The sequence below is a fragment of the Equus quagga genome, chromosome 11 (assembly GCF_021613505.1).
Source record: "Equus quagga isolate Etosha38 chromosome 11, UCLA_HA_Equagga_1.0, whole genome shotgun sequence".
Lineage (NCBI taxonomy): Eukaryota > Metazoa > Chordata > Mammalia > Perissodactyla > Equidae > Equus > Equus quagga.
Genome location: NC_060277.1, coordinates 63,195,760 through 63,220,053, shown reverse-complemented (window position 1 = coordinate 63,220,053; position 24,294 = coordinate 63,195,760). Strand labels below are relative to the sequence as shown.

At 45.7% G+C, this 24,294-nt stretch overlaps 1 protein-coding gene across 1 annotated transcript in view; it reads left to right on the top strand.

Annotated features, from left to right (window-relative positions):
- The window catches only part of SHISA6 (shisa family member 6), a gene marked incomplete at its 5' end in the record, with an annotated part of 280,938 nt that overhangs the window by 116,303 nt on the left and 140,341 nt on the right, over positions 1–24,294 (top strand). The window contains one exon of the mRNA XM_046676274.1: positions 14,517–14,612. Coding sequence (XP_046532230.1) covers positions 14,517–14,612 — 96 coding nt within the window. The remainder of the gene's footprint in view (positions 1–14,516; positions 14,613–24,294) is intronic.

Below are 24,294 nucleotides of genomic sequence, written 5' to 3'. Positions count from 1 at the left end.
ACCGAGAGGTTAAGTAATTTGTCCTAAATCACACAGCTAATAAGAAATGAAGCTGAGATTGAATTCAGATGGTCAGTGTGGCTCCAGAGCGCAGGCCGTTCCCCACGTACCCTGGGACTGCTCCTAAGCATCATTTTGCCTGGCCAGGCTCATTTGCTCAGCTCTTGAATGGTAATAGCCACCATTTATTAAGTACTTAGCATATCTACCCAAAGTCTTAAACACTTTACATATATTAATTAGTTTGATCATCATAAAACCCTCATTAAGCACTCTTATTAGTCTCATTTTACAGATGAGAAAATTAGGGTTCAGAGAGGTCAAGTAATTTGCCTGAAGTCCTACAGCTGCTAAATGGCAGCTTGTTGGATTTCATCGCTGGTGGTTTTGCTGGGTGAGCACAGTGGAGTGAGATGGAGGCTGGGGGCAGTTGTAAGGATGGACCATGGGATCTCACCTGCATAAGGTGAGAAGGAAGGCTCAGGATGGTGATGGATAATGTATCAGTTAAAGTCTGGGCAGGAAACAGGTGGTACTCTTAAAAGGGGTAATTTGAGAAGAGTTTAACAAAAGCATTATCAAAAAAAGAAGTAGGACGGATTTAAAGAAACTATAAGGGATAGTGTAGTTTTTTTGGACAAGTATCAGTGGCAAGCCATCCCACACAAAGGCTAAAGGGACAAGGGGGAAGGGAGCAGGGAAAGGAACAAGAAAGGACTGTTCTATGGAGAGGAGATCCTGCAGGCCGTCCATGGAGTGGGGCAGGGCTGTAATCTCACGTTCCTCCTGCCCTCCCCTCTCCTGCTGGTGACTCCCCCTGGCCAAGGCAGCTGCAAGTCAAGAGTCCTATGATACAGTTCACAGAGGTCAAGTGGAGGCCCTGCCGCCTCCACCTTCAAAATCCAGCCTTGGGGACCCGCAGAGGAGGAGCAGGGCCTGCAGAGAAGATGCTTCGCCGGGCAGTCTTGGGGAGGGCCATACTCTGCGTCACACTACACTGAATGAAGGTGACCTCATGTCTGAGAGCAGGGGGAAGGGAGGGGTCCTGGAGCTGCCTCTGACAGGGTTGCACGCTTGCTCGGCAGGAGAGGGGTGGAGAAGTAGAACGTGCTCCCCTTGTGAATGGACCAAGAGGCTGGGTCACACGTCTGCGCTAATGAATTCACCTACCAAATAAAGAAACGTGGAAAAATAGAGAAGTGTGCAACATCTCGCCTATGCATCATATTCCGCCCCCAGCCCTGGGAGTGGCGGATTGGAGGAAGGAGAAAATGGCAGGAGCTCACCCCCAAGAGAGTGCAATGTTGGGGCCAGTTCATGTGGATCATTTCCCATATATGCTCCCCTCCAGCTTTCTGTTGTCTTAACAGGTGTGCGGCTGCCTGCACCCCCAAACCTGGCAAGAGAGGGGCTGGAGGTTGATCAGAGGATGCCATTCTCACAGCGAGGCCCCTTTCCCCACCCTCCCATGACAGCCATGGCTCCCTCATGACTGCTCCAGGGATGCAGGGTGAGCGAGCTGGCTTTGCCCCCAGAAGGAAACATCTGGACAGAGTCACACGTGACATTAACTCCAAAATCTCTGAGGCTTCTCTGCACCTATGCCTGCTAGTCACTCACTTTATTTAATTTCTCTTCTCACATTTTGCCAGGCTGCATTATTCAACATGATAAATGCGTACCCTAAATCAATGTAAAAATGCCCTGAATTTGAATATGAACCTTCTCTCATTGATCTCTTCTCAGAGATATTTAATAGTCCACAAATTAAGTTGCCAGAAGGTCCCCCCACTAGAGTCCTTGTTGTTCCTTCAGCCCCTCAACGTTGACTTCATCTAACCCCGGTCTCTCATGTGACCCACTTTTCCAGAGAACCTGAGTCAACTGGTGACGTAAAATACCACCAGATGCCCTATATAAGTCACATTTGGACAATACAGTACAAGACTCTTGGGTACTTCTGAGCAAAATTCTGTTCCTAGAACCTAGCATGTGGTCCAACCCACACAAACATGAAATTTCCCAGGATCTCGGGAATAAAATGGGGGCCGTGGCATCCCAGAGGAACCAGGGCAGGCTGCTGTGAGACTGAGTGGTTTCCTGTTGATGTGAGAGGAGCTGGGTTTGAGTGTTTCCTCTCACTGGATCTTCAGGAGTCTGTCTTTCCCAAATCACATCCATAAGAATTGCCAAGAATACCCTAAACTACCAAGGGAAACGGCTATTACCAGTGTGAGCCTTGGGACTCTCCCCAAGGGTGGGTAGAGGGAGGAGAGACCTTCCTAGAGCTTTGAATAATGTTGAAACGAAGACTCTCTCTTTTCTATCTGCTTGGAGTGTTTTGAAAAATTCAGGATACTTGAGAAGGTTTGCTCCTCTAGTAATAATAATTATTATAGTAACCATTTATTGAATAAATAAGTGTAAGGTACTCTGTGCTTTATAGGCATTACTGCATTTAATTTCATATTCCTCACATCCTTATGAGGCAGACACTCATACCATTTCACAGGTGAGGATAACTGAGGCTTTGAAAGGGTAAATGCTTTGTGCAGAGTCACACAGCTGGGGTCAGGGCCAGGCTGAGTTCTTGGAAGCCTATGCTCTTACCACCTATTTATTTCTGAGACATGTCTCAGTCATTTGAATATGAACTTTCTCTCATTGATAACTTCTCAGATACATGTAATAGTCCACAAATTAAATTGCTTCCCCATTGGGAGATAGAGTCTGAAAAAAAATACAGCTTCTAAAATTCTTCCCTCTCCCATTTCTTATTCTGCTCTGTGTCGGTCAGAAGGGTCTCCCTTAGGTATTTTGGAAGAGGTGGGGTCCCTTGAGCAGCTGCTAGAAGCGTGGCTTTCCTAGAAGCCTAGCAGAATGAAAGGAACCCCTGTATAAATAGTGACAGAGGATTTAGAGTCTGTTCTGAGTCACAGATTAGCCACTCTGTGACTTTGTATAATTATTTAACCTCTCTGAGACTGTTTACTCATCTGCAAAATGGAGATAATGTTAATATTTTCCTCAAATATTTTCCTCTAGATCATAACAGGCATTCGTTGCCACTGTTTCTGTGTAGAGGCACATCATCCGTTATACCAAATGGTAGAGATGTTCAGCATCGTTCCGTTGACCCCCACTAATTAGGATGCACCCACAGGAAGCTCAGTGTTCTCGCAGAGTATGAGAAGAAGTGAAGAATCAGAGAGGAAGCAGGCCACAGTGCCCCACAGGCTAAGCCAATCACTGTGAGTCTGCATTGTGATAAGAAGAGAGGATTTGACCAATTCACAGATTCTTAATTGAGCCTGAAGTCTTCCTAATCTCCTAGGATGTGTGGGGCCAGGAAGGAGTCTCCCCTCCCTGCAGAGTGCCTGCATCCTTTGCTTCTTCTACCCGGGCCTTCTTCAGGATGCTCTTGGCCAGGGTCCTGCTCTCAAGATGAGACTGGACTGCAATGGTGATCACAGTCAGAGACGGGAATTTGGTTAGACTCTGGGCATCTTTCCAAGGGGATTACAGCCTTGGAAAATAAATGGCGCACTGGGGTCCCCTGAAAGAGAGACCATCCTCTGTACCATGTCCGCTGGCACGGAGGAGGCTGTGGGCTGCATGGTGCACTGGGGAGAGCTCTGGTCTGGGAAGATGTGGATTCTAGTCACAGTCAGCAGTTGATACCCCTGTGACCTTAGACTGTTCATTCTCCGTCCTCAGCCCCAGTTCCCTCATCCGTAAATATTGAGGCTAGAAAAGGTGACCTTGAACCCTCCTTCAGTTGTAACATTCTCTGATTCTGTCTCAATGGCTGCGGGAAGGGAGAGAGCTTAGCCCTCCTAAAGTCTCTGAAGATTACTGTCACCACGGAGCAAGCCTCTCGCTCATCCCCTTGGTAAATAATTAGGATGCGCTGGAGGTGTGGAGTTCAAACTTTTATTTTTGAGCCCTATAATGCTTTCTGTAAAGAAATTTTACCCAAAAGCCTATATAATACACAGGAGACCACAGCAGTGCTCCCCAGTTGCTGTGGAAGAGGTCGACCCGAGTCTGCCCCTGGCCACAAAGCTGGAGACCTCCATAGAGGACCTATTTATATTTTTGCTTGTTGGTTTTGATTTCCAACACAAAGCACCAGTTTTCTTAAATCCAAACCAACAAAACCAATGGCGGACATTAATTTGAATTGAAAGGGTTTGATTTATGAATGATTTCTTGGAGGACTTACCTTCTGGTGCCATGGTTATCAAGCTGTACTCCAAGTCCTGCCCCCACCGGACACTGGTTGTGATCCTCATTTTGTGTATCTGACGAGACCTCTTGCTTTCCTGGCAGACGACAAGATGAATAGCACCATCTTGAAAGTCAGGAGTCTGGGGTTTGGTTTCCAAAACTCTTTGCCTGTGTGACCTTGAGAATGCCTCTACTCACCCTCTCTGGGTTTACATTTCCTCCTTTATCAAATGGCAGTGTTGGCCAAGGTGGTTTCCATGCCATTCTGGCCATCTGGGGTTGCTTACCCTGAGCCCTCAGAGCTGTGGACACATGGCCTTCACTAGGTGGGTTGTGTACCTGCTGACCGTCCCCAGGTCTCCTGGCTACAGTCAGCAGAGTGAAGACACAAGAGGGGAGATCTGTGGATTTGGATCAGAGTATTTTGTTTGCCAACAGCTCTGCTAACTCCGCAGAGTCTAGAGGAAACAGTCCCCATGCGCTTGTGTGAGCAAGCACTAGAATTGTCACATAAAATAAAGCATTCCCAGTAGCTGCTCTCTAGAGATCTTTAAACTAGTAAATAGTCATTGTCAGTGCAATCTGCAATTAGACCTGGCCTGCCCCCAGCTTACCTTGGAGGAACGAGCTCAGAGCTGCCTTATTTGCTCGGCGAAAAGTGACTGCACAGAGGAACACAGGCCTCCTGGCTGCCAGCCCCCTCGGCATGCTGGAGCTATGGCTGTAGGCTCTTGGGAACTGCAAGGAGCCTTGGAGTTTCCCGGGGAGGAGCCCTCAGGCTGGATAGCAAAGCCTAAACTCTCTCCAGCACCTTCTGCTCTTGACTCTTTCTGGCCTGAGGTCAGCTTGGGGCACACACAGTGTAAGAGGACCCCAGGGAGATCCCTGCTTGGGAGAGAGGAAAGATTGTAGTCTTGATGTGAATAGAAGCTCCCATTGATTGAGGCTTATCGGTGCAGAGTTTAGAGGAAACAGTCTGTACACAGAATCTCATTTAATCCTTCCCACCCTCCTGCCAGGTGGGTATTAGCATCTGCGTTTGAGAAATGCTTTGTTATTTACACAAGGAAAAGTGGCCCCTCTCACTTCCTGGCCCTTGTACTTATTTTTATACAATGACATTTATTAGAGTTTTTTTCCTATATAGAAGTATAAAGAGGAAAACAGAAAATGGCCCGTGACCCCACTCCCTGATCCGAGATAAACTCTGTGAATAGGGAAAAAATAAAAATAACACATGTTTAAGCCAAGACATGGAAAATCCAAGTGCCCATCGCCTGATGATTGGATAAAGAAGATGTGGCATGTATATACAATGGAGTACTACTCAGCCATAAAAAAGACAAATTCATCCCATTTGCAACAACATGGCTGGACCTGGAGGGAATTATGCTAAGCGAAATGAGCCAGACTGAGAAAGACAAACACCAGATCATTTCATTTCACTCATATGTGGAATATGAACAAACACATGGACAAAGGAAACAGTTTACTGGTTACCGGGGGAAGGTGGGTGGGGGGTGGGCACAGGGGGTGAAGGGGAGCACTTACGTGATGACAGACAAGAAATAAGGTACAACTGAAATCTCACATTGATGTAAACGATGGTGAACTCAATAAAAAACAAAACACATGTTTAGAAAATTCAAACAGTAAAGAAAGTAATAAAACTCAAGTGTAAACACCTCCCTCCCTTCATCCCAGGCCCTCTTCCCAAGGAAAGGAAGTTTTAGTAGTTTGTGTTCACAATTACTACTAGAAAAAAATATTTTTTATATAAACCATCCCACCTGCAGCGGGTCCCTGTGCGTTCTCTCTGTGTATATTATTTTCATTCTTATTTAGATGAAAGGGATCATACTGAAACATTGCTCTGTGCCCTGTTGTTGTTAACTTTCTACGTCTTGGAGATCTTCCCACATCACATATAGCTCTGCATCATTCCTTTTAACAGCTGCATAGTATTCCATCATATGGATGGATTCTAGTTTAGTCAGCCTCCATTGACAGAAACTACTGCAGTCAATGCTGAGCTGTCTAGATGGGTCATATATTATGGAAAAAATTGAGAGCATATATGTAGGGTAAATTCCCAACAGAGAGATACTAGTCAAAGGCCTCTCCTGCAAACAGGCACCACTCATTTACACCCCCACCAGCAGCAGCCCATCCCCGGCACTGGGTGTCAGCAAATGTTTAAGTTTTGCCAAATTGATTGATTTTTTAAAAAGGTACTTGGTATTTTTATTTGCATTTTCTTAATTATGAGTTAAGGTTAATCATATTTTTAATCTCCATTGGCCTTTAAAAAAACTTTTCTTTTCTGAGGGAGGGGGGTGGTAATTGCCTATTTGTATTCCTTATGCATTTTTGTGTTTTTTGTGGGTTTTTGTGGCTTGAAGAAGATTAGCCCTGAGCTAACATCTGTGCCAATCTTCCTCTATTTTTTTTTTTGTACATGGGACACCTCTACAGCATGGTTGGTGAGTGGAATAGGTCCGTGCCTGGGATCCGAACCCACAAACCTGGGCCGCCAAAGTGGAGCGCACAGAACTTTAACCTCTCAGTCATGGGGCCGGCCCCTTCCTTGTGTGTTTTTCTAGTGTTTGATTATTATTATTATTGATATGATTGAGCTTTTAAACAAAGGAAAAAGCCCTTTCTCACGTGTATTGAACATATTTCCCTGGGGTTTACCGTGCGCCTTGATTGTTGTCTGTGGAATGTTTTCTATAGAGAAGTTCAGCAGTGACGTGGTTGCAGAGCGGGGCCCCAGTGCTATTTGAGCTCCCTGTCAGCTGTTCAGAGAGCAGCTCCGTGTCTGTTCTCCGTGCATGCTCTGCATTTCAAGCAGGCTCTAAAGATGGAGAGTTGTTCCCCCTCTCAGGGAAGCTGCCTTGGGTTTTATCTCATCGAAACAATGTACTTTTATTGCCCTATTTGCATACCAGATTTTCCAGCGCAACTGCAGTGTCACTTCTAACCTTATTTTTGTCAATAAAGACAATTTGTTAAGTGTTAAAAATGTATAATCTAATTTACCAATCTTTTCTTAAGGAATTTTTGGATTTGTGTGCTGCTTGAAGATTACAAATAAATACATCCATGGTTTTAGAAATTCTGTGGTTTTCCTGCTCGCTTGATGGATTTCCTCATCAGCCTTTTCTTCCCCGCAATGAGGACTTGTGGCTATTTTAGTCTCTGAGTTCTTAAAACTTGAGACTCTTTGTTTCCTTTATTGTTGAAGGATAATTTGGCAGTGAATAAAGTACTTCGGTAACAGTTACTTAACCAAAAGCTACCCATCTCTCTATCCATCCATCCATTATGTATCCATCCATCATCTATATATCTGTCTATTATCTAGTAAACAAAGAATTATTTAATAGTCAAATGTGTCCCCAACTACCCAACGTAGGAAATAAAACACAGAAGCACCTCATATACGCTCCTCGATTACATTCCCCTCCCTACCTCCAGAATATCTGCTTTCCTGAAATCACTATTTACCCTTGAATTTCCTGAGACTTGAATAACACTACATATGTATGTATCCTTAAACAATATAGTGAGATGTTGCATGGTTTAAAATTAACTCTCTCTCTATATATGATGTCCTCCTGTTTTTCTTAAGCTTCCTTAGTGTAATCAACATTATAACTGAGAATTGTCCGTGTTGACACTTCGAGCTCTGGTTCATTTCATTTGCACCGTTGTATAGGATTACATTGTATGAGTATACCGCTATTTATCACTTTTCCCTTGGTAGGAATATAGGTTTTTTCCTCAGTTGGGCTTTATTACAAACAATACAGTCAGCCCTCTGTATCCACAGGTTCTGCATCCACAGATTCAACCAACTGCTGATGGAAGGGCCTAGGTGGTTGCATCTGTAGTGAACATGTACTTTTTTTGTTTGTCCTTATTCCCTTAACAAGATAGTGTAACAGCTATTTACATAACATTTACGTTGTATTAGGTATTAAATGTCATCTAGAGGTGATTTAAAGTACACAGGAGGATATGTCTAGGTTAAAAGCAAAGACTCTGCCATTTTATATAAGGCACTTGAGCATCCGAGGATTTAGGTATCCTGCAGAAGTCCTGGAACCAATCCCCTGTGGGTACCGAGGGACAACTGTATTGCATAGAACAAGCTTGTACGCATCTCCTTGTGCCCATGTGTGAGCACTTATCTTGGGCGTATGCCTACACGTGGAATTGCCAGGTTCCATGATATACGCGTCTTCAACTTTCTTAGCCCCCGCCCAAGTTCTTTCCAGAGCAGTTGCGTTCCCACCTGAAGGATGCCAGAGTTCTTGTTCCTGTTTACGAGTGTCGGTTGTCACAGGCGTGTTCATTTTTGCCAGTCTAGTGGGTGTGAAATGATATCTCGTTATAGTTTTAATTTGAATTTCCCTGATTATTTGTGAGATTGAACACCACTCTCTGTGCATCAGCCCTTCCAGTTTTCTCCTCTGTGATTCACCTTTTCATCACTTTTGCCTCTTTTTTCTATTTGGTTGTTTTACTTTCTTATTAATTGGAAGTGATTTACGTGTTCTGGATATTAATGTAAATACATGTTTCTAGCCTTTGACTTGTCGTTTCATGATGGCTTTTGATGTATGTTAACATTTTTGAGTTGTTTTCTCTTTAGTCGGGGCCTTTTGATTCTTGCTTGAAAAGCTCTCCCTACTTTGAGATGAACATCATATTCTCCTATAGTCTTTTCTAATGGGTTTAAGGTTTGATTTTTCCTATTTAGGTCTTTAGTCCTTTTTGAATTGATTTTTAGGTGTATGTTTGTGTGTGTGTGTGTTCTCCACTTGGGCTGCCTCTACTCAGTGAAAAGTCTGGCCTTTTTTCCTGCAGAAAGTTTTTCCGTTCTTCCTTCTTTTCATTATTTTCAATGAATTTTGAGGTAGAGGAATGGAATCAAAACATCTCTGCTCAAAGACATTAGCAAACTCTTAAATAGCATTTAGAAGTATTGTTCTAAATGCCTTCTATATATTAACTCACTGAATCTTCTTAACAGCCTATGAAATGGGTGTTATTATTGTTTCCTTTTGCCTTTAAGGAAACGGACGTGAGAGATACACAGAGAGGTTTGAATCTTGTCAACTGATTCCAGAGTGCGTGTTCTTTACCCAGTACAGTGTCCTGCCTCTACAGAAATAAGCCTCAAAATTCTTTAGAAAGTTACTTCATTTTCTATAGGTTTAGTGTTTTATGAAGTTGGCTTGAGTTTTTCCCTTATTTTTCTAAATGGCATCTCACCAGGGTATATCTAGGTCTTGGTCCCTTCTAACATATAGTCTGATGCTTGACTAAACATAAAGTCTTCCATCTGCTCAGAAAGAAAAATATCTATTAACTTTTAATTATTGCTTCTGAATTATCCCTTCTGTCTCTCTTCTGGTAATCTTATTTTAAATGGACAGTAACTTCTAGAGTTGTCCTCTCTGCCTCTTCTTTTCTCCCATCATTTTCATCTCTTTCTCCTTCCCCACTAAATACCCAGTGTATCTCTCTCATTGGAATCTACTTCTCCAATTTCCTTCAGTGTCCACTCTGTTGTCCCTATATGCAACTCAGGCAAACTGTCCTGATCAGTTTGTTTCCCTCCCATGGCTGTTAATCTCGTTTCACAGATGCAAAACTCTCTTAAATCTTATTGAGATCACCATTCAGATATTGCCTCGTTTTTTCCTCCTGTTTCCTGCAGCAAATCGCTTTTGCAGAGAAGCTTTCCCTCTAGTTGCTCAGGGTCGCCTCCTCATCAGAGCCACTAGCACTGCGCCGCTCCAGGAACGCAGCCTTGGACCTCTCTTTACCTTTAATCTGCCTCCTGCCTTGGGACAGTTGTCCCTCAGCGCTGTCCCTATGACTTCCGACTTCTGGAGATGGCGACGGTGAGAGAGCAGCGGCAGAACTGGAGGTGGAGAGGTCATTCAGAGGCTGCTTTGCAAAGTTCAATTCAGCAGGTGGTGGTGGGCACACTCTGCAGCCTGAAACCACCCCTGTTCCCGATCGGGGGCTGTACACTTGTAGTATTGTGACATGGGTGTGCACATACTGCTTAATAAGTATGCTCACATACCTCTTGCTGACCTCTGCCTAGAGCTCTGCTGATATACGGCTATGTCTCTGGAACTGAAATTTGGGCAAAGGTCGTACCCCTTGGGCCTCCTGCCTCGATGGCTGGCAGAAGGGCACAGATGTGGGGTCAAAGTGCAGAACTATGAAGGGGGTGGTTCTTTGTGTTAAGGCTAAAGTTCTATGATACCCGTTCATACCATTCCTGTCCTCAACCCATGGACTCCGTGCCTGACTAAGGCAAAGAAGAATCATTGACTCCACTCTCTTCTGACCATCCAGTTGCGTGGGGTTTCACTTTTACCAACTATTCTCGTGCTGCCCTTGTTCGTGCTAAACAACTTGTTCCTTTGGAGGGTACAGAGAATGTAAATCATTCTAGACCTTGACCTCGTAGCATTGGCTTAGATCCAGCTGAAGACTGACCTGGCAATTGTTCTCTCTAACACAGTGGTTCATAAAGTGTTGTTCCTGGACTTGTGACCACCATCAGCGTTACCTGGGAACTTGTTAGAAATAGAAATCATCAGGCCTCACTTCCAACCTGCTAAATCAGGAATTCTGGAGTTGGGGCCCAGCAATGCGGATGCTGTCCACGTGAGTCTGATGCGCTCAGGTTTGAGGACCACAGCTGGAACAAAAGCTGAAACTACCGCCATGCCTTCTCCAACTCAACCTCATGGGCAGCTTTCCCAAAACGTGTCCCGAGAGCTGCCTTTGAAAAATGTAAAGGCTCCCTGGGGATTTGGGTACTCATTGACAGGTTCCTAGACTTGGTTTTCGTGTTTACTTTTCATTTTATTTAACTCAATATTTTCCAAACTGACTCGACCATAGAATTCTTTGTGTCAAACGCTCTTGGTCCTGCCTCATTACCCCCGAGCGTATCTTTCCTTTTCCCAACTCAAAACCCTCAGTACTTGAAGCTCCGCAAGTTTAAGATCCAACTTCCATGAACTTGGTCATCATCAAGTGGACTTCTCCTGGCTTAGCATTTCCACTGGGTCTTGGCTAAAGTCCCAGAGAAGAGTCATGACTGCACTGTTTAGACCATGGGGTGAGGCAGCTAGGGTGAGAGTTGTAGAAAGATTGTGGATTTGGAGGCAGGTGGCCCTGGTTAGGATCCAGGGTCTGCCACTGACTAGCTCCATGAACTTGGGAAAGTGACTGTTTTTCACAGGGCTCTTGTGAGGAGTAAATGAAACCAGGTGTGCATGACAGAATAGACATGGGGGTGGAGTCAGAAGACCTGGATGCTAGTGCTGGCTCACTTATCTGTCAACTTCACACCTTTGACTTCAGTTTTTCCATCAGTAAAATGGAGGGAGTAATAATAATACACAACTTACCCTGCTGTAGTGATTAAAATTTTAAGTAAATAGTATATATGAAAGCTCCTTGTAAACTTCACAGTGCTACAAAATGTTTGTTATTATTATGCCAAAAAAATTAGGCTGTGTTTTCAGAGGCTCTGTCACTCTGCCTGGCACATGGTAGGTGATCAGGAAACTTCATTTGATTCCCTTTCAAACAAGCATCGCCCCAGAGCACTAGGGCAGCACTTAGTCCTGAGGGACCTTGTTCAGCTGACAGATAAGAATGATTTGTCAGTCGCACAGGCACTGTTTTATGTTCCGTCTTCCTCAGTATTGATTTGTTTATCAAAAATTTTATTTATAAGGAGCACAAAAATAAACCAGCCCAAATTCTGCAGGATGTATCACAAGGTTCTGAATTAATGAGGTCCAAATTTATGAGAGTTCTGAATTGTTACTTCCTTTTCTTGCTCTTCTATTGTCAGATGGCGGGGAGGGAGAAAGTCCCCACTCTCCCTGGGGGCGTGTAGCGTGCTCTTCCACCACCCCATGTCCTCCTCCCCTTAATCCCCTGATGAAGATGCATTTCTCCAGGTACTAGAGTCCCGTTTTTGGAGCTGTGACATCACTTGGGAATGCGATATGGACAGAAGCCTCTTAGTTCAGCTCCAATAATTCTATTCTGTAAAATTCTGGGTTGTGACCACATATTTTACAGAAAGAGAGTTCCTTGTGGAAAGCTGTGTGCCCTGAAGAATGAGGTATTTTATTCCAGAGTGGATGGCGTGAGGGAGACAGTGGTAGAATCCTCTTATGTTCCTGATGCGCTAGGATAACAGTTCCCAGAGTGTGGTCCTCCGACACAGCAGCATCAGCATCACCCGGCGACTTGACAGAAGTGCAAAATCTTGAGCCGCATCCCATATCTACTGAATCAGAAACTCTGGGAGTGAGAGTAGTGGTGTTTTAACACTCAGGTTTGAGAACCACTGATCTGGGAGAAGAAGGAAGGGACTGGGCCAGCCAGACTCCATTCTACAGAGGAAGAACACTGTAGCCCAGGACTTAAATAGTGGGTGGAGCCAGGCACCCACAACCCAGCCAATGTTCGTTTAACCCACCTGAATAAACTGAACTTAGGCTGCCTCCTCATTTACTCCAGGGCAAAGGTTCTCCTTCCCAGGGGCACATCAGAATCACCTAGAGAGCTCTTTAAAAATACCCTTGTCTAGAGCTTGGCTCGGTACTGTAGTGGTTAAGTTCGTGTGCTCCACTTGGGTGGCCCAGGGGTCACAGGTTCAGATCCCAGGCACAGACCTAGCACTGCGACCACACTGTGGTGGCATCCCACATAAACTAGAGGAAGATTGGCACAGATGTTAGTTCAGCACCAATCTTCCTCAAGCAAAAAGGAATATTGGCAACACATGTTAGCTCAGGGCCAATCTTCCTCACACACACAAAAATAATTTAAAAAAATAAATAAAAATAAAAATAAAAGTACTCTTGTCTAAGGCCAGACCCTGACCAACTGAATCAGAACCCCTGGAGTTATGTCTGGACATCTGCATTTTTAAAAGCTTCCAGATGATTCTGACATGCACCCAGGTTTGAGATCTAATGCAGAGGGTGCCCCACTAAGAAAAAAATGTGATTTAGGTTATCATTGCATTTGTCATAAATTTTTCCATTAGAAATTTATTTTACCTATTTATATTATAAAAATTACATATTTATCATAGAAAAAAACCTTAGAAAATATAGAAAGTTGAAAGAGAAGAATTAAAACTCATGTTCCAACTATCTAAAGGCAGTTGTCAGTATCTGGTGTGTTTCCTTTCAATCTTTGTTTTTGTGGCTGTTGTTATACACTGGTTTGAATTTTTTACAGCATTGTGATCATATTTAATATAGCATTTTCTGTCCACTTTTTAATATTATATCTTATGTAGTTCTCCACATTGTTATAAGTACAGTGTTTAATACGCTCTTGTGGCACCATGACAAAAGTATGACTTTTCTCCATTTCCTCACGTGCATAGCTCAGGATAGCACTTTGAGACTCCTTTCTTCCTTTTCAGTGCCTGCATTGCAAGTGTGTTGTGAAATCCTACTTCGAATGTCAGAAGCAGAACGTTAACTCTCTTTCTCTTTGAATTTCTTCTCCCAGGGTCCTAACCTGTCCTCGGTCTTTTCCTCACCCCAACCCCACAGGAAGCTGGATGCATTAGGCTGATGAGGGATAAGATCTTATTGCAGAAAGGCAAGAGAGGAGAGCGCATAAATATTTTTCCAGTGTTTTATAACCACTATTCCACTTGTCAGCCTCAGTGGATGGTGAATTTCTCCTAAGCCACAACGCTACGGGTCCATCGGATGTTGCGTGATTCATAAACAGTCACATCCATAGAGCAGTCCTGATCAGACCCGTGCCGCTATGCTTCGAAAAGAAAGGCAACAAGTGAATAAGGCAAGAAAGAAAAGGAGGGAAGCTAGGACACAGGGAAAGATGTTAAGACAAATAGACTGATGTTCTGGTTCGCTCAGCCAGAAATGCCGGAATCAAGCCATGTGCCCCCTTTCCCCTCTTCTGCTTTCAACATAACCTTCCTAGATTCTTCTTTGTTGCACAATAATATATATATTATTATATATTATATGTTATATGTTATATGTTATATATTATATATTATATATAAATTTATATATAAAATATATACATATATTTCCTTGACTGCTTCTCCCTTCTGACTTACTGATGATTTGAAATTAAGTTCCTCATCATCATGGGATGAGCTGGAGCTGCAACATTTGTCTCCTTGTTGGTGTCATGGATGCGCCAGGTAATTCTGCCCCATCTTCTTGCAGGACATTATGGAAAGGATGCTTACCGAAGTGGAGGACCTGATCTCCATAACTTCATCTCTTCTGGATTTGTCACGTTAGGAAGAGGACACACGAAGGGTACAGTGGAAACCATTTTTTACTAAAATACACAGGTTGCCTAGGGAACCCCAATCTGAAATGTGAAGATGGTGTGGAGGCCAGAGGCTTGTCTGGGACAGGAATAAATGGGGTGGTTCCGTTGCAGCTTGTCCAGGAGACATGCGTGGCTTCTGACAGGAGTGACCTGGAGGTCACAAGTGTGACTTTAGAGGGTAATAATAGACTCCCAAGAGACATCCATCCTGCTCCACCCATGGCGTGAAGCAGGACACAGACGCCAGCGGCTCCCTGTGGGAGGGGACCACAGGCAGCATGGTGGCAAACACTGCCAACGGATGTGGCAGCATTTGCAAAGTGTTTGTTCTCCTCTTGGCTATTATTCCTTTTCCTTTCTAAAGCCACATTTTATAAACCAATGTCAGTGTTCTGTACTGTGGGTTTCGAAGCCAGCATGCATGTCGAGAGTTTCAGCATCTGAAGTGCATCTATGTAAACTCTCTGTGATGTGGACACAAAGGTAGAGGTTATGCAGACCTTCAAGCCGCAAGATGAAAGCTAACGTGGCATTTCTGCCGAGCTGCTTTATGACCTAGCCAACAGCTTGCAGAACGTCTGTGGAGGGGGTGTGGAATCCTCGATTCTGCCTTTTGTTTAAACCGAGTCCTACTAGTGTTGTGAGCATCCTGTCATATCAAGAGTAACTGGATCCCTAACTCCTTTGATTACCGTCCTCACACCTGTGTACTGTTATAGCCCAACTGTGAATTCTGTTGTAGGGATGGTATATCTCTGTCTTCCTCTGAAATATGTGTCTGTTTTAAGTGTGAGTGAACAAGGAACGTTGCAATTTTTTCTTACATTCCATGCACCAAATTTTTAAATTCCCTATGTGATGTTTGTTCATCCTATAGAGAAAAAAAAATCTGTATCTGTGTATGTATATTCTGTTGTGTCTCTTTGTGTCTAAATAAAGTTTATTGAGGATACAGGTGGCATTTGTGGCTACTAAGAGTTGCAGAATCAAATTGGGACCTGCTGGCTCCAGAAGGGGACATGGGCTGCACAGTTAACCAGTGAAAGACACACATCAACTCAAACCTGAGACGGCCGGCCCCCATGTCATCTGCTTTGTGATAATTATCTATCGCTGTGAAACAAATTACTCTAAAATGTAGCATTTTAAAACAATAATAAACATTTATTACCTCACATAGTTTGCGTGGGTCGGGAATTCAGGAACAGCTGAGCTGGGTGCTTCTGGCTTGGGGTCTCTCACGAGGTTGCAGTCAAGATGTCAGCAGAGGCTGCATCATTTGAAAGCTTGACTTGGAGTAGGAGGACCTGCTTCTAAGACGGCTCACTCACATTGTGCTAGCTGTTGGTAGGAGGCCTCTGTTGCTCCCTATGACATTCTCTCCATGGCTGCTTGACTGTCCTCACAGCATGGTGGCTGGGCTTCCTCTGAATGGGTGATCTAAGAAGGGGAAAGACAGATGCCACGATGCCTTCTATGACCAAGCCTACTGGTTACACACCATCAGTTTCACAATATTCGATTGGTTACACAAGTCAGCCCTGTTCAGGATGGGAGGGCACTACACAAGTGTCTGAACACCAGGTGCCGAGGATCACTGGGGGCCATTTTGGAGGCTGTCTACCACACGCCTGTGACCCGTGGAGCAGAGCTACAAATCTGGATCTTTCCAACAGAGCATAGCAACTCTTACTAAGGCTTCTCAACTACAGTGGTTTCCTATCGTTACCCCTACTCTGTATAGATGCTTCGCCCTGAAACACCTAACAGTTCAATCAATACAACACTTTATATACGTATATATATAACATAAATATATTAATATACATATATATTATAAATGTTATTGCTTTTGGTTCACACATGCATCCGACAAATATTTCATGAGGCTTGCTATGTGCTAAGCAGTATTCAGAAGTAAACAACATAGAAGCTGACCTTGTAGAACTCACATTCCATTGGGGGAAGCAGACAAAATAAATTGTGGACGATAAGTGCAAGGAGAAAACCTAAAGCAGGTAAGGGCAGCGTGCTGCGGCAGGAAGCTGCTCTTGTCAGGGAAGCTCTCTTGGATAAGTTGATCACTGAGGGAGACCTGCCTCCCAGGCAGAGGTGACAGGAAGGCCCTGAAGTAGAAGCTTTCTTGTGGTGTCAAGAAATAGGAAGGAGGCCAGTGTGAGGGAAGCAGGATAGAAGATGAGTAGAAGGAGATGGAATCGGAGCCATAGGGGAGCCAGATGATGCATTTATCAGGTGGTGGACATAGACTACTTTCAAATTAACTAGGCTTCCATCAGAACAACATAAAGGTGATTCTTTATCCTTGTCTGTCTTTTTGGTTACTGTCACCTGGAGTATCCAGGAGACGCTATCTTGCCCATGCATGTGGGGCTTTGCTGTGACTGCTGCTTATTATCTGCCCATCTTCGCTTGTTCTGTGGCCTCACCCAGCCCTCCTGTGCATGCGTGATGTATGGGCTGTCCTCCTGGCCATTGCCTTTACCAGATCCTCTTCTCCGTTCCCATCCACCCAGGGCCTCTAAATCCTTTTCTGTCCAGAAATGAACCTTGTGTGTATTTTCCTATTTAGATAATAACTAAAGTTTTATGAGCAAAGAGACTGGGATCGGGGAGGGGGGCTTTGGAAAGGGGGATTTCCTTCCAATATCAGAAACTCTTTATCCCTGCACAGCCCAGATGTCTGGAAAAGGGCCAAGCTCCATGCTCCCTTCCTCCAGAGCAAACTAAGTTCAACTCCAAGCAGCACCTATAAGCAAACCAGCCCCATGTGAATATCCCATGGGAAGGGAGCCACTCAGATGTCTAACATGGGGCCCTTGTCCATTGTGTGTGTTTAATTCTCTTCCTTTTCTTTCTCAACTTATTTTTTTGCTTCTGCTTCAGTTACTGCCTTTCTGGACCCCCTTTATTCCTTTTTCCCTTCTTCCTACATTTGCCTTAGGCTTTCTGGTGGCTGTGCCCATTGTGTAGCCCCACCATGACTCTCAGAACCAATAGGGTAGCTAACACCTGCTTTAGAGGGTGATATCGTTGCGCTACCAACCTGCATCATGGAAGTTAACATGGATTTCTAGTTAAAACCTAGCATGGGTGGTCTCTGTTCTAAATGGCATTGGGAACCTTCGTGGGAAGCCAAGATGTCACCAACCCTGTCTGCCGCGTCACACGCCCCAGGGCGTCATGGGGAGAGAAGTGCTCTCTAGCTTCAGTGAGGACTCCTCCAATTTCAGAGAGTAGGGATGAGGATGTGTATAGGTCTGCCTGCTTTATAACAAGATCCACAGGTGCAGGGTAATTCAGTCCTCTCAAATGGAGCCTAAATAAGTGGATATTGCTTTGTTAGGGGGATCGAGAAGTTGAAACATTGGAAGGAATAGAATTCTGACTATGGAGGCTTCATGACCACCAAAGGCCCCTGCTCCATCTCTATCCTGTTGGGAGACCCCACCTTTTAGCCTAGGAGGTCACACATTTGTTGGCTGGCCTCCTAGGTGGCATGGCACTGCCCTAGGCTCACGGGCTCAGAATCTGTACAGACACCCCTCTTCAGGACTTTCTCACTGAATGATGTGCTTTTTCCCTTAATTCTGACTTTTCTTCTTGCTTTCTCCTTCTTCTAAGGAACTACTTCTGCATGTCTCCCCTGGTCTGATTTCTTCCTTTGACCCCCTGCTTGCTCATTCCTTAGGTTAAATGGAAGTTAAGGCTAAGGAAGATATTGATCGGAGTGGCCTTGAGTTTAGTTCCCCCTACAACCTTTTCTCTGTTAATTAGACACGATCATCCAGACTCCCACACAGGAGCCCAAGGCAGTCTTTAGGGAGGCACTGAGTCTGCCCAGACTGTGGTGATGGAAGCCCATGATAAAGGCTTCTATCTGGGGAGCAGTGGGTATTTGCAAGTGCTTTACCACACTGTCTTATTCTCATCGTTACAACAACCCATGGGAGAGCTCTTCCTATCCCCATTTTATGGGTGAAAAACTGAAACTAGAGCAGTTGAGTAACTTGCCCAAGTCAACATCAGACAGTGCTGTTTCATTCCAAATCCAGGCCAATTTCCAAAGATCGCACTCTCAGCCACTGCGCATCCTGCCTCTTGAAGACGGCAGGAGCCAGGGAGGCTAGCAGCAGTGATTCGACGGGACCCACACATGGTAAGCACTCAGTAACCGATGCAAGACGGGAAGTCACAAAAAGAAGACAGACCAGTCACTAGAGCATTAACACCAGCTTAACAGAGTCTGTCCTACCAGAAAGGAAGCTCAGTCCCCTTGATAACTTCTCAGGGTCTGTCCAAATGCACACGTCTGCAGGGACCCCGTTCTATTTAGGCAGTTTGGTTAAAATCTCAGTTACATTGGCTGTTTTTGTGTCTGGTCGAAAAGAAGCCCCACATGTCAATATTAATTCCAATGATCTCCGTTCGTGCATCCCAGGCCACCCCAGGGCTGAGTCCTTATTTGGGGGACAGTTGCGGCGGAGGGGCAGCAAATGGGCATGTGCTTACCGCAGCCGCTTTCTGCACTCAGGCTATGCGCAGAGTGGGGGTGACATGCTGTACTACCTGCTCTCCTCTGGTGTCTCTCACTGTTCACCAGGTCCTTTCCACCATGCCAGGAGCCAGAGAAAGGCGTGTGTATGTGTGTGTGTGTGTGTGTATGAGAGAGAGACAGAGACAGAGAGAGAGATCTCTGAAGCCTTTGATAAAAGATAGGAGCTTCAAAGTGGTTGGGCCTGTTTGGGCAGCGGCTGCCATTGCCCATCTGGTTGTTGGTTCCTTCATATGAACACGTGTGCTGAGCACCAGCTCTGTGCCAGACCCTGCTCTAGGCACTAAGGACACAGCAGACACACTTACATGCTAGTGAGAAGTCACAGAAAGAAAGACAGAAGTAAATATATGAAGTATGTCAGATGGAGTTTAAAAAGCTCTGGAGCAGAATGAGGCACGGAAAGGAAGGGAGGAATTGCAATTTTTAAAAGTGCATCTAGGAGGCCTCAGAAAAAAGTGACATTTGAGCAAAGACTGAAGGAGGTGAAGGATCAAGCCATCTGTATTCCCAGGGAAGGGTCACTCAGGCCGAGCGAAGAGCCACGCATCGCCCACCTGGCTTTCGTGGGGACAGCTATGAGGCTAGAGCACATGCAGCTGGAGCGTGGGCAGCAGAGGGTGAAGTCAGAGACAGACTAGAGTTTGACCACACAGTTCCTGTGGGCCATTTAGGGATCTGAAGAACAAGATGTTTTTGGCCTGAGGCATTAGGAAGATGGAAGTCTGTGGGAGGGACAGAGTTTAGGCAGAGGTTGGGGGTGATGTGAATTCAGTCTGGCTTCATATTAAGTTTTAGATGCTTATTAATCATCCATGTGGAAATGTCAAGTTCAAGGGTGATATACTGGCTGGGGACATAAATGTGGGAATTTCCAGTACATAAAGCCAGGAGACTGGATGAGATCAGCTAGGGAGTGGGTGTCACTCCCCAGCTGAGCAGAGGCTCCAGAAAGGATCCATGGGGCACCCAACATGGAGAGGTTGCAAGAGAGAATGGATGGTGCCTGAGATGTGCTTCTACATGATCTGGGCGAACTGAGTGATGAGAAGAGGATGGTTGATTATGTGAGCCTCTCTGTTTTGGGATATGTTTGAAATGCTCCATAATAAAAAGTTATGATGAGTCTGGGTAAAAGACCTACCAAGAATAAGGGGGCGGGGCAAGGGAAAGCAAGGACCAGAGCCTTTGGGTCAGTGTGATGGGTGGGAGATGTTAGAATACGGGAGGTGGCGTAGCTTTTGGTGATGACAAGTTCCAAGGGATACTCGTGGGAGTTGGTGGCTGAATGAAGTGGAGAGGTCAGTCTGAGCTGAGGTCAGGGACCTGCTTCAGCTTCTTCAGGTTCCAGGTGGTCTAGGGACATCCCACCCAGCACTGTCCTTCTTGGATGTCTTCCCTCAGCCCTTGCCCAAGCCCCACTGCTGATCTGAACCCCATGTGCCCCCTGGACTCCGGCTCATCTCTCTCACCAGCCCATTTGTCTGGGTGCTGCCATGGCTGCACATGATACAGGGTTTAGAATTAGGTCTTCTCTTCTAGAAAAGAAAGAATGAGTGTGTAGGCTTCTACAGAACTTCAGGCCACCACCCCCACACCAGGATTTGAGCAAGAGCCTTCATATCATCCTGTGGATTGTGGCAAGGGGACCCTTGAGCCATTTGGTGAAAGAAACCAGCTTAGATATTTTCACACTCTAGGGAGCCAGGGGAGTGAGTGGGTTTGACTAAACCAAGGTGTTCAAAGGCTAGACTCCAGATAAAGCGCAGAACTCAGAAGGCATCTGGTGTCCATGGCAACAGTGAGCCAGAAAGCAAAAGAGAGGGAAGGCTGGGCCTGGCTTGCCTGAGATTGGCCTTTGAGAAGCCAGTACCACCTGGGAGCATTCTTTCCCGTACCTCCCCATAGGTCAGGAGTGGGCGGGAAGGAGTGGGAGCAGAGGAGGGAGGAACTCCTGGCTTCTGGGCTGAGGGCACCAAGATCTAAGCTGTGTGATGTGCACACGTGGACAGCTCCCTTTGTTGACTCTGTGCCTGTTCAATCCTAAGTAATGGCTGGATACTGAGAACCAGGCATTGCCTCAGTGTGCTCAGCTTTGTTCAGTGGTATTTGCATGATCCAGGCCAGCACACACAGGCTGTCCCTAAGCCTTACACTTAGGAAAATACATGGCATCAGTGTGATTCCACATTTTGTTAGAATTGTCAACCTCACACAGTGGCTAATTGGTTAAAACTGCTTACTTCAGAAGCAAAGATGGGCCTACATGAATGATGAGTACCATGCTCGCCCAGTGGATCCATTTCTTAACATAACTGCTATTCAAACAAAATAAAAGGAAATAAGGCAAAACAAAACCCAGTGCAATACCTTTGAGAGTTTCTCATTTGGATCCTTCTGTTTAGAAATTAAGCCATTTTGCTTAAAGGCAGCTATTCTGTAAAACCCCCTTTCCCCAGTAGGTCCTGCTAAGAACACCCATAACCCTCCAGGAAGCAGAAAGGGTGCTGCAACTCCCCTCAATCTGACCAAGGACTCTGTCTCCACCTAGATTGGTTTTAGCAGCAGTTAAACCTTGCAGCTTGATCTGAGGAGCACAGTGCCCTGGGCCCACTTCCTGAGCCATCCAAGAGTCTACTTCTAAGGTAGGAGCACCCAGTTTGCCATTGGGAGGCCCACTCTCCAAGGCATCGAGGAAGTCAGTCCACAGTCTTTCCTTCCCTCTTTGGCTCACCTCATTCTAAAGGCAGTGCTTGGGTTGAAATGGCACGCTGACCAGTAATGTTGCATCAAAGCTGTCACCTAACTCACATTATCTCGGTAAATGGTGGCACAGAGGAACATTCCCATCTATCAGGCCTTTCACTAAGTCCTGGACCGTGCGTGTCCCTATTTAACGCTTGTTTGTGGGCCTACTGCCATTGGCCCATGTAGGGTGCTAGGCCAGTCCACTGGGACAATCTGCTGGGCTGGTGTAAGGAGAGGAGAGATAGTATAGGGCAAAGGAGGAGGGTCAGGATACACTGCAAGTCTCCTTGCCTTGAGAAGTTTCAACTCTTGCCTCTAGGGAGCAGGTATGTTCTCCTCAAAAGAAGAATAACCCAGGTAGAAATAGACCTCACATAGTCTGCAGCAGTGGGGCAAGAGAGAAGTCCTTTTGGTACATTGGGACCAGGGAAGCATCCCTCACTCCTCAGCTTCCGCCAGCCTGACTCCCCTTTTCTGCCCCTGCAGGAGGGGAAGGTACACAGGATGCCTTTAGTGCCCTGAATCTTGGTGGTCTCTTTAAATCCTTGTTGGAAGAGGATGGACGATCAAGATCTTCCATTTTCCCAGAGGCTAGCTTCCTCAACCAGACGTCTGGCAGCTCGGGCCTGCACTCTTCTTGCTTTCCTATCCCTTCCTAGTGCCAGAACTGAGCTTTCTCTTGCCATGACCCATGGCTCAAGTTGGCCCCAGGGGCAGGTTTATGGCCAGTACAGTCTCTTCCTGGCACTGGTCTTGGCACTGACTGGTCATCCAAGTTGGGAATCTCCCCTTCCCAGGAGCCAGCCCTTGGCATAGGCCCCTTTCATCCTCTGCTGCACACTGCCAAGAGTCTCACAACCCTGATAACTAAGCGGTGGGGCTGTCAAGTCCCGGAAGGTGGTGGGAATGCCATCTCTCTGCCAGCTGGAGTCTGTGGCCAGGAGAAGACAGCCTCTCAATCAACAGTTGCCAGGGTTTCACGGTGGCCTAGAAGTGGGGTGGAATACTGATGTTCTCAGGGCACCACTCTCTGGAACATAACAATATAATTCTGTGACTCTGTTTCTATGCAGCTTATGTACATGGCAGAATAAAGAAATCCCAGCCCTTCTTGCCTAGAGTCATGGCTTCAGCCTCAGTCTTACTCCCCTCCGAATAGTTCTGTAAACCTCCCTCCTTAGATAGTTGTGGAAGAAGAAAAATGGTGAGAACAAGAGCATCAGTGGTGTCAGACACGCTCATTCACTCCTTGCGCCACTACTTGCTAGTCATGTGACCTTGACCTCTATGGCGTTCATCTATAAAATAAGGTGATGGTACCGCCTAACTCACGGGGCTGTTGTAGAATTGTATGAGATAACTCATGCACCAGAGCACTAAACCCTCAAGAAGTGGTAGCTCTTCATATCTTCCATAGCTTAAGGGTGCTGTAGAATCTTAGTGCTCAAAGGATAACACTAGGGCCAGCCTCATGGCCATCCCCTGGGAGCTAGTTAGAAAGCAGACTCTTGGGCCCCACCCTGAACCTACTGAATCAGAATCTGCATTTTAGCAAGATTTCCAGGTGCTTCATACACACACTAAAGTTTGAGAAGCACTGCTATAGCAGAAATTTTCTTTTATGTGTGGTCCCCTTGATGGTCTTGACGGTCACTTCCCTTTCATTTGCCATGAAGTCTCATTCGATACTCTGCATACTGAAAGCCAGGCTGTCCTGCAGCTGGGGAGGGAAACAATTTGAAGAAAATTACCTGAGCTCTGAGAAGTGATGCACAGAGACTTCCTAAGACTCCAGTGGCCTGTCCCAGATGTCAAAATCATGGAGATTTGTTCTTTTAGTGAAACTTAAGTATTAGTTGAGCAAAGGTGAGTAAAACAGTGTCTGCCTTCAAGAAGCCAGGCAGTACGATTCCTGCCAAGCACACGGGAAGTGCTGTGAAGTAGATCCTGAGAAGAGTGGAGGGGTTTTAAAAGAGGAAAACGTTGTCTCTATATGGAGGAGTCCTAAATGGCCTCCTAGAGGAGACAGGAGTTGAGATGTCCTGTGGGCAGGAAGAATGGGAGAAGCCAAGAGTAGGGCAGGGTGGGCATTTTAGGTTGGGGAGCCTCTGGAACAAAGGCGTGGAAGTGGAAATGCCAGTGCAGTCATGGAACAGGATGCCCATCAAGGGGTGCAGGAAAGGGATGGGGCCATAGGACACCTCACCTGTAGGGGGTAGCAGGAAAAGGATGGGGCCATAGGACACCTGCGGGTGGTAGCAGGAAAGTGATGGGGCCATAGGACACCTGTGGGGGGGTAGCAGGAAAGTGATGGGGCCATAGGACACCTGTGGGGCGGTAGCAGG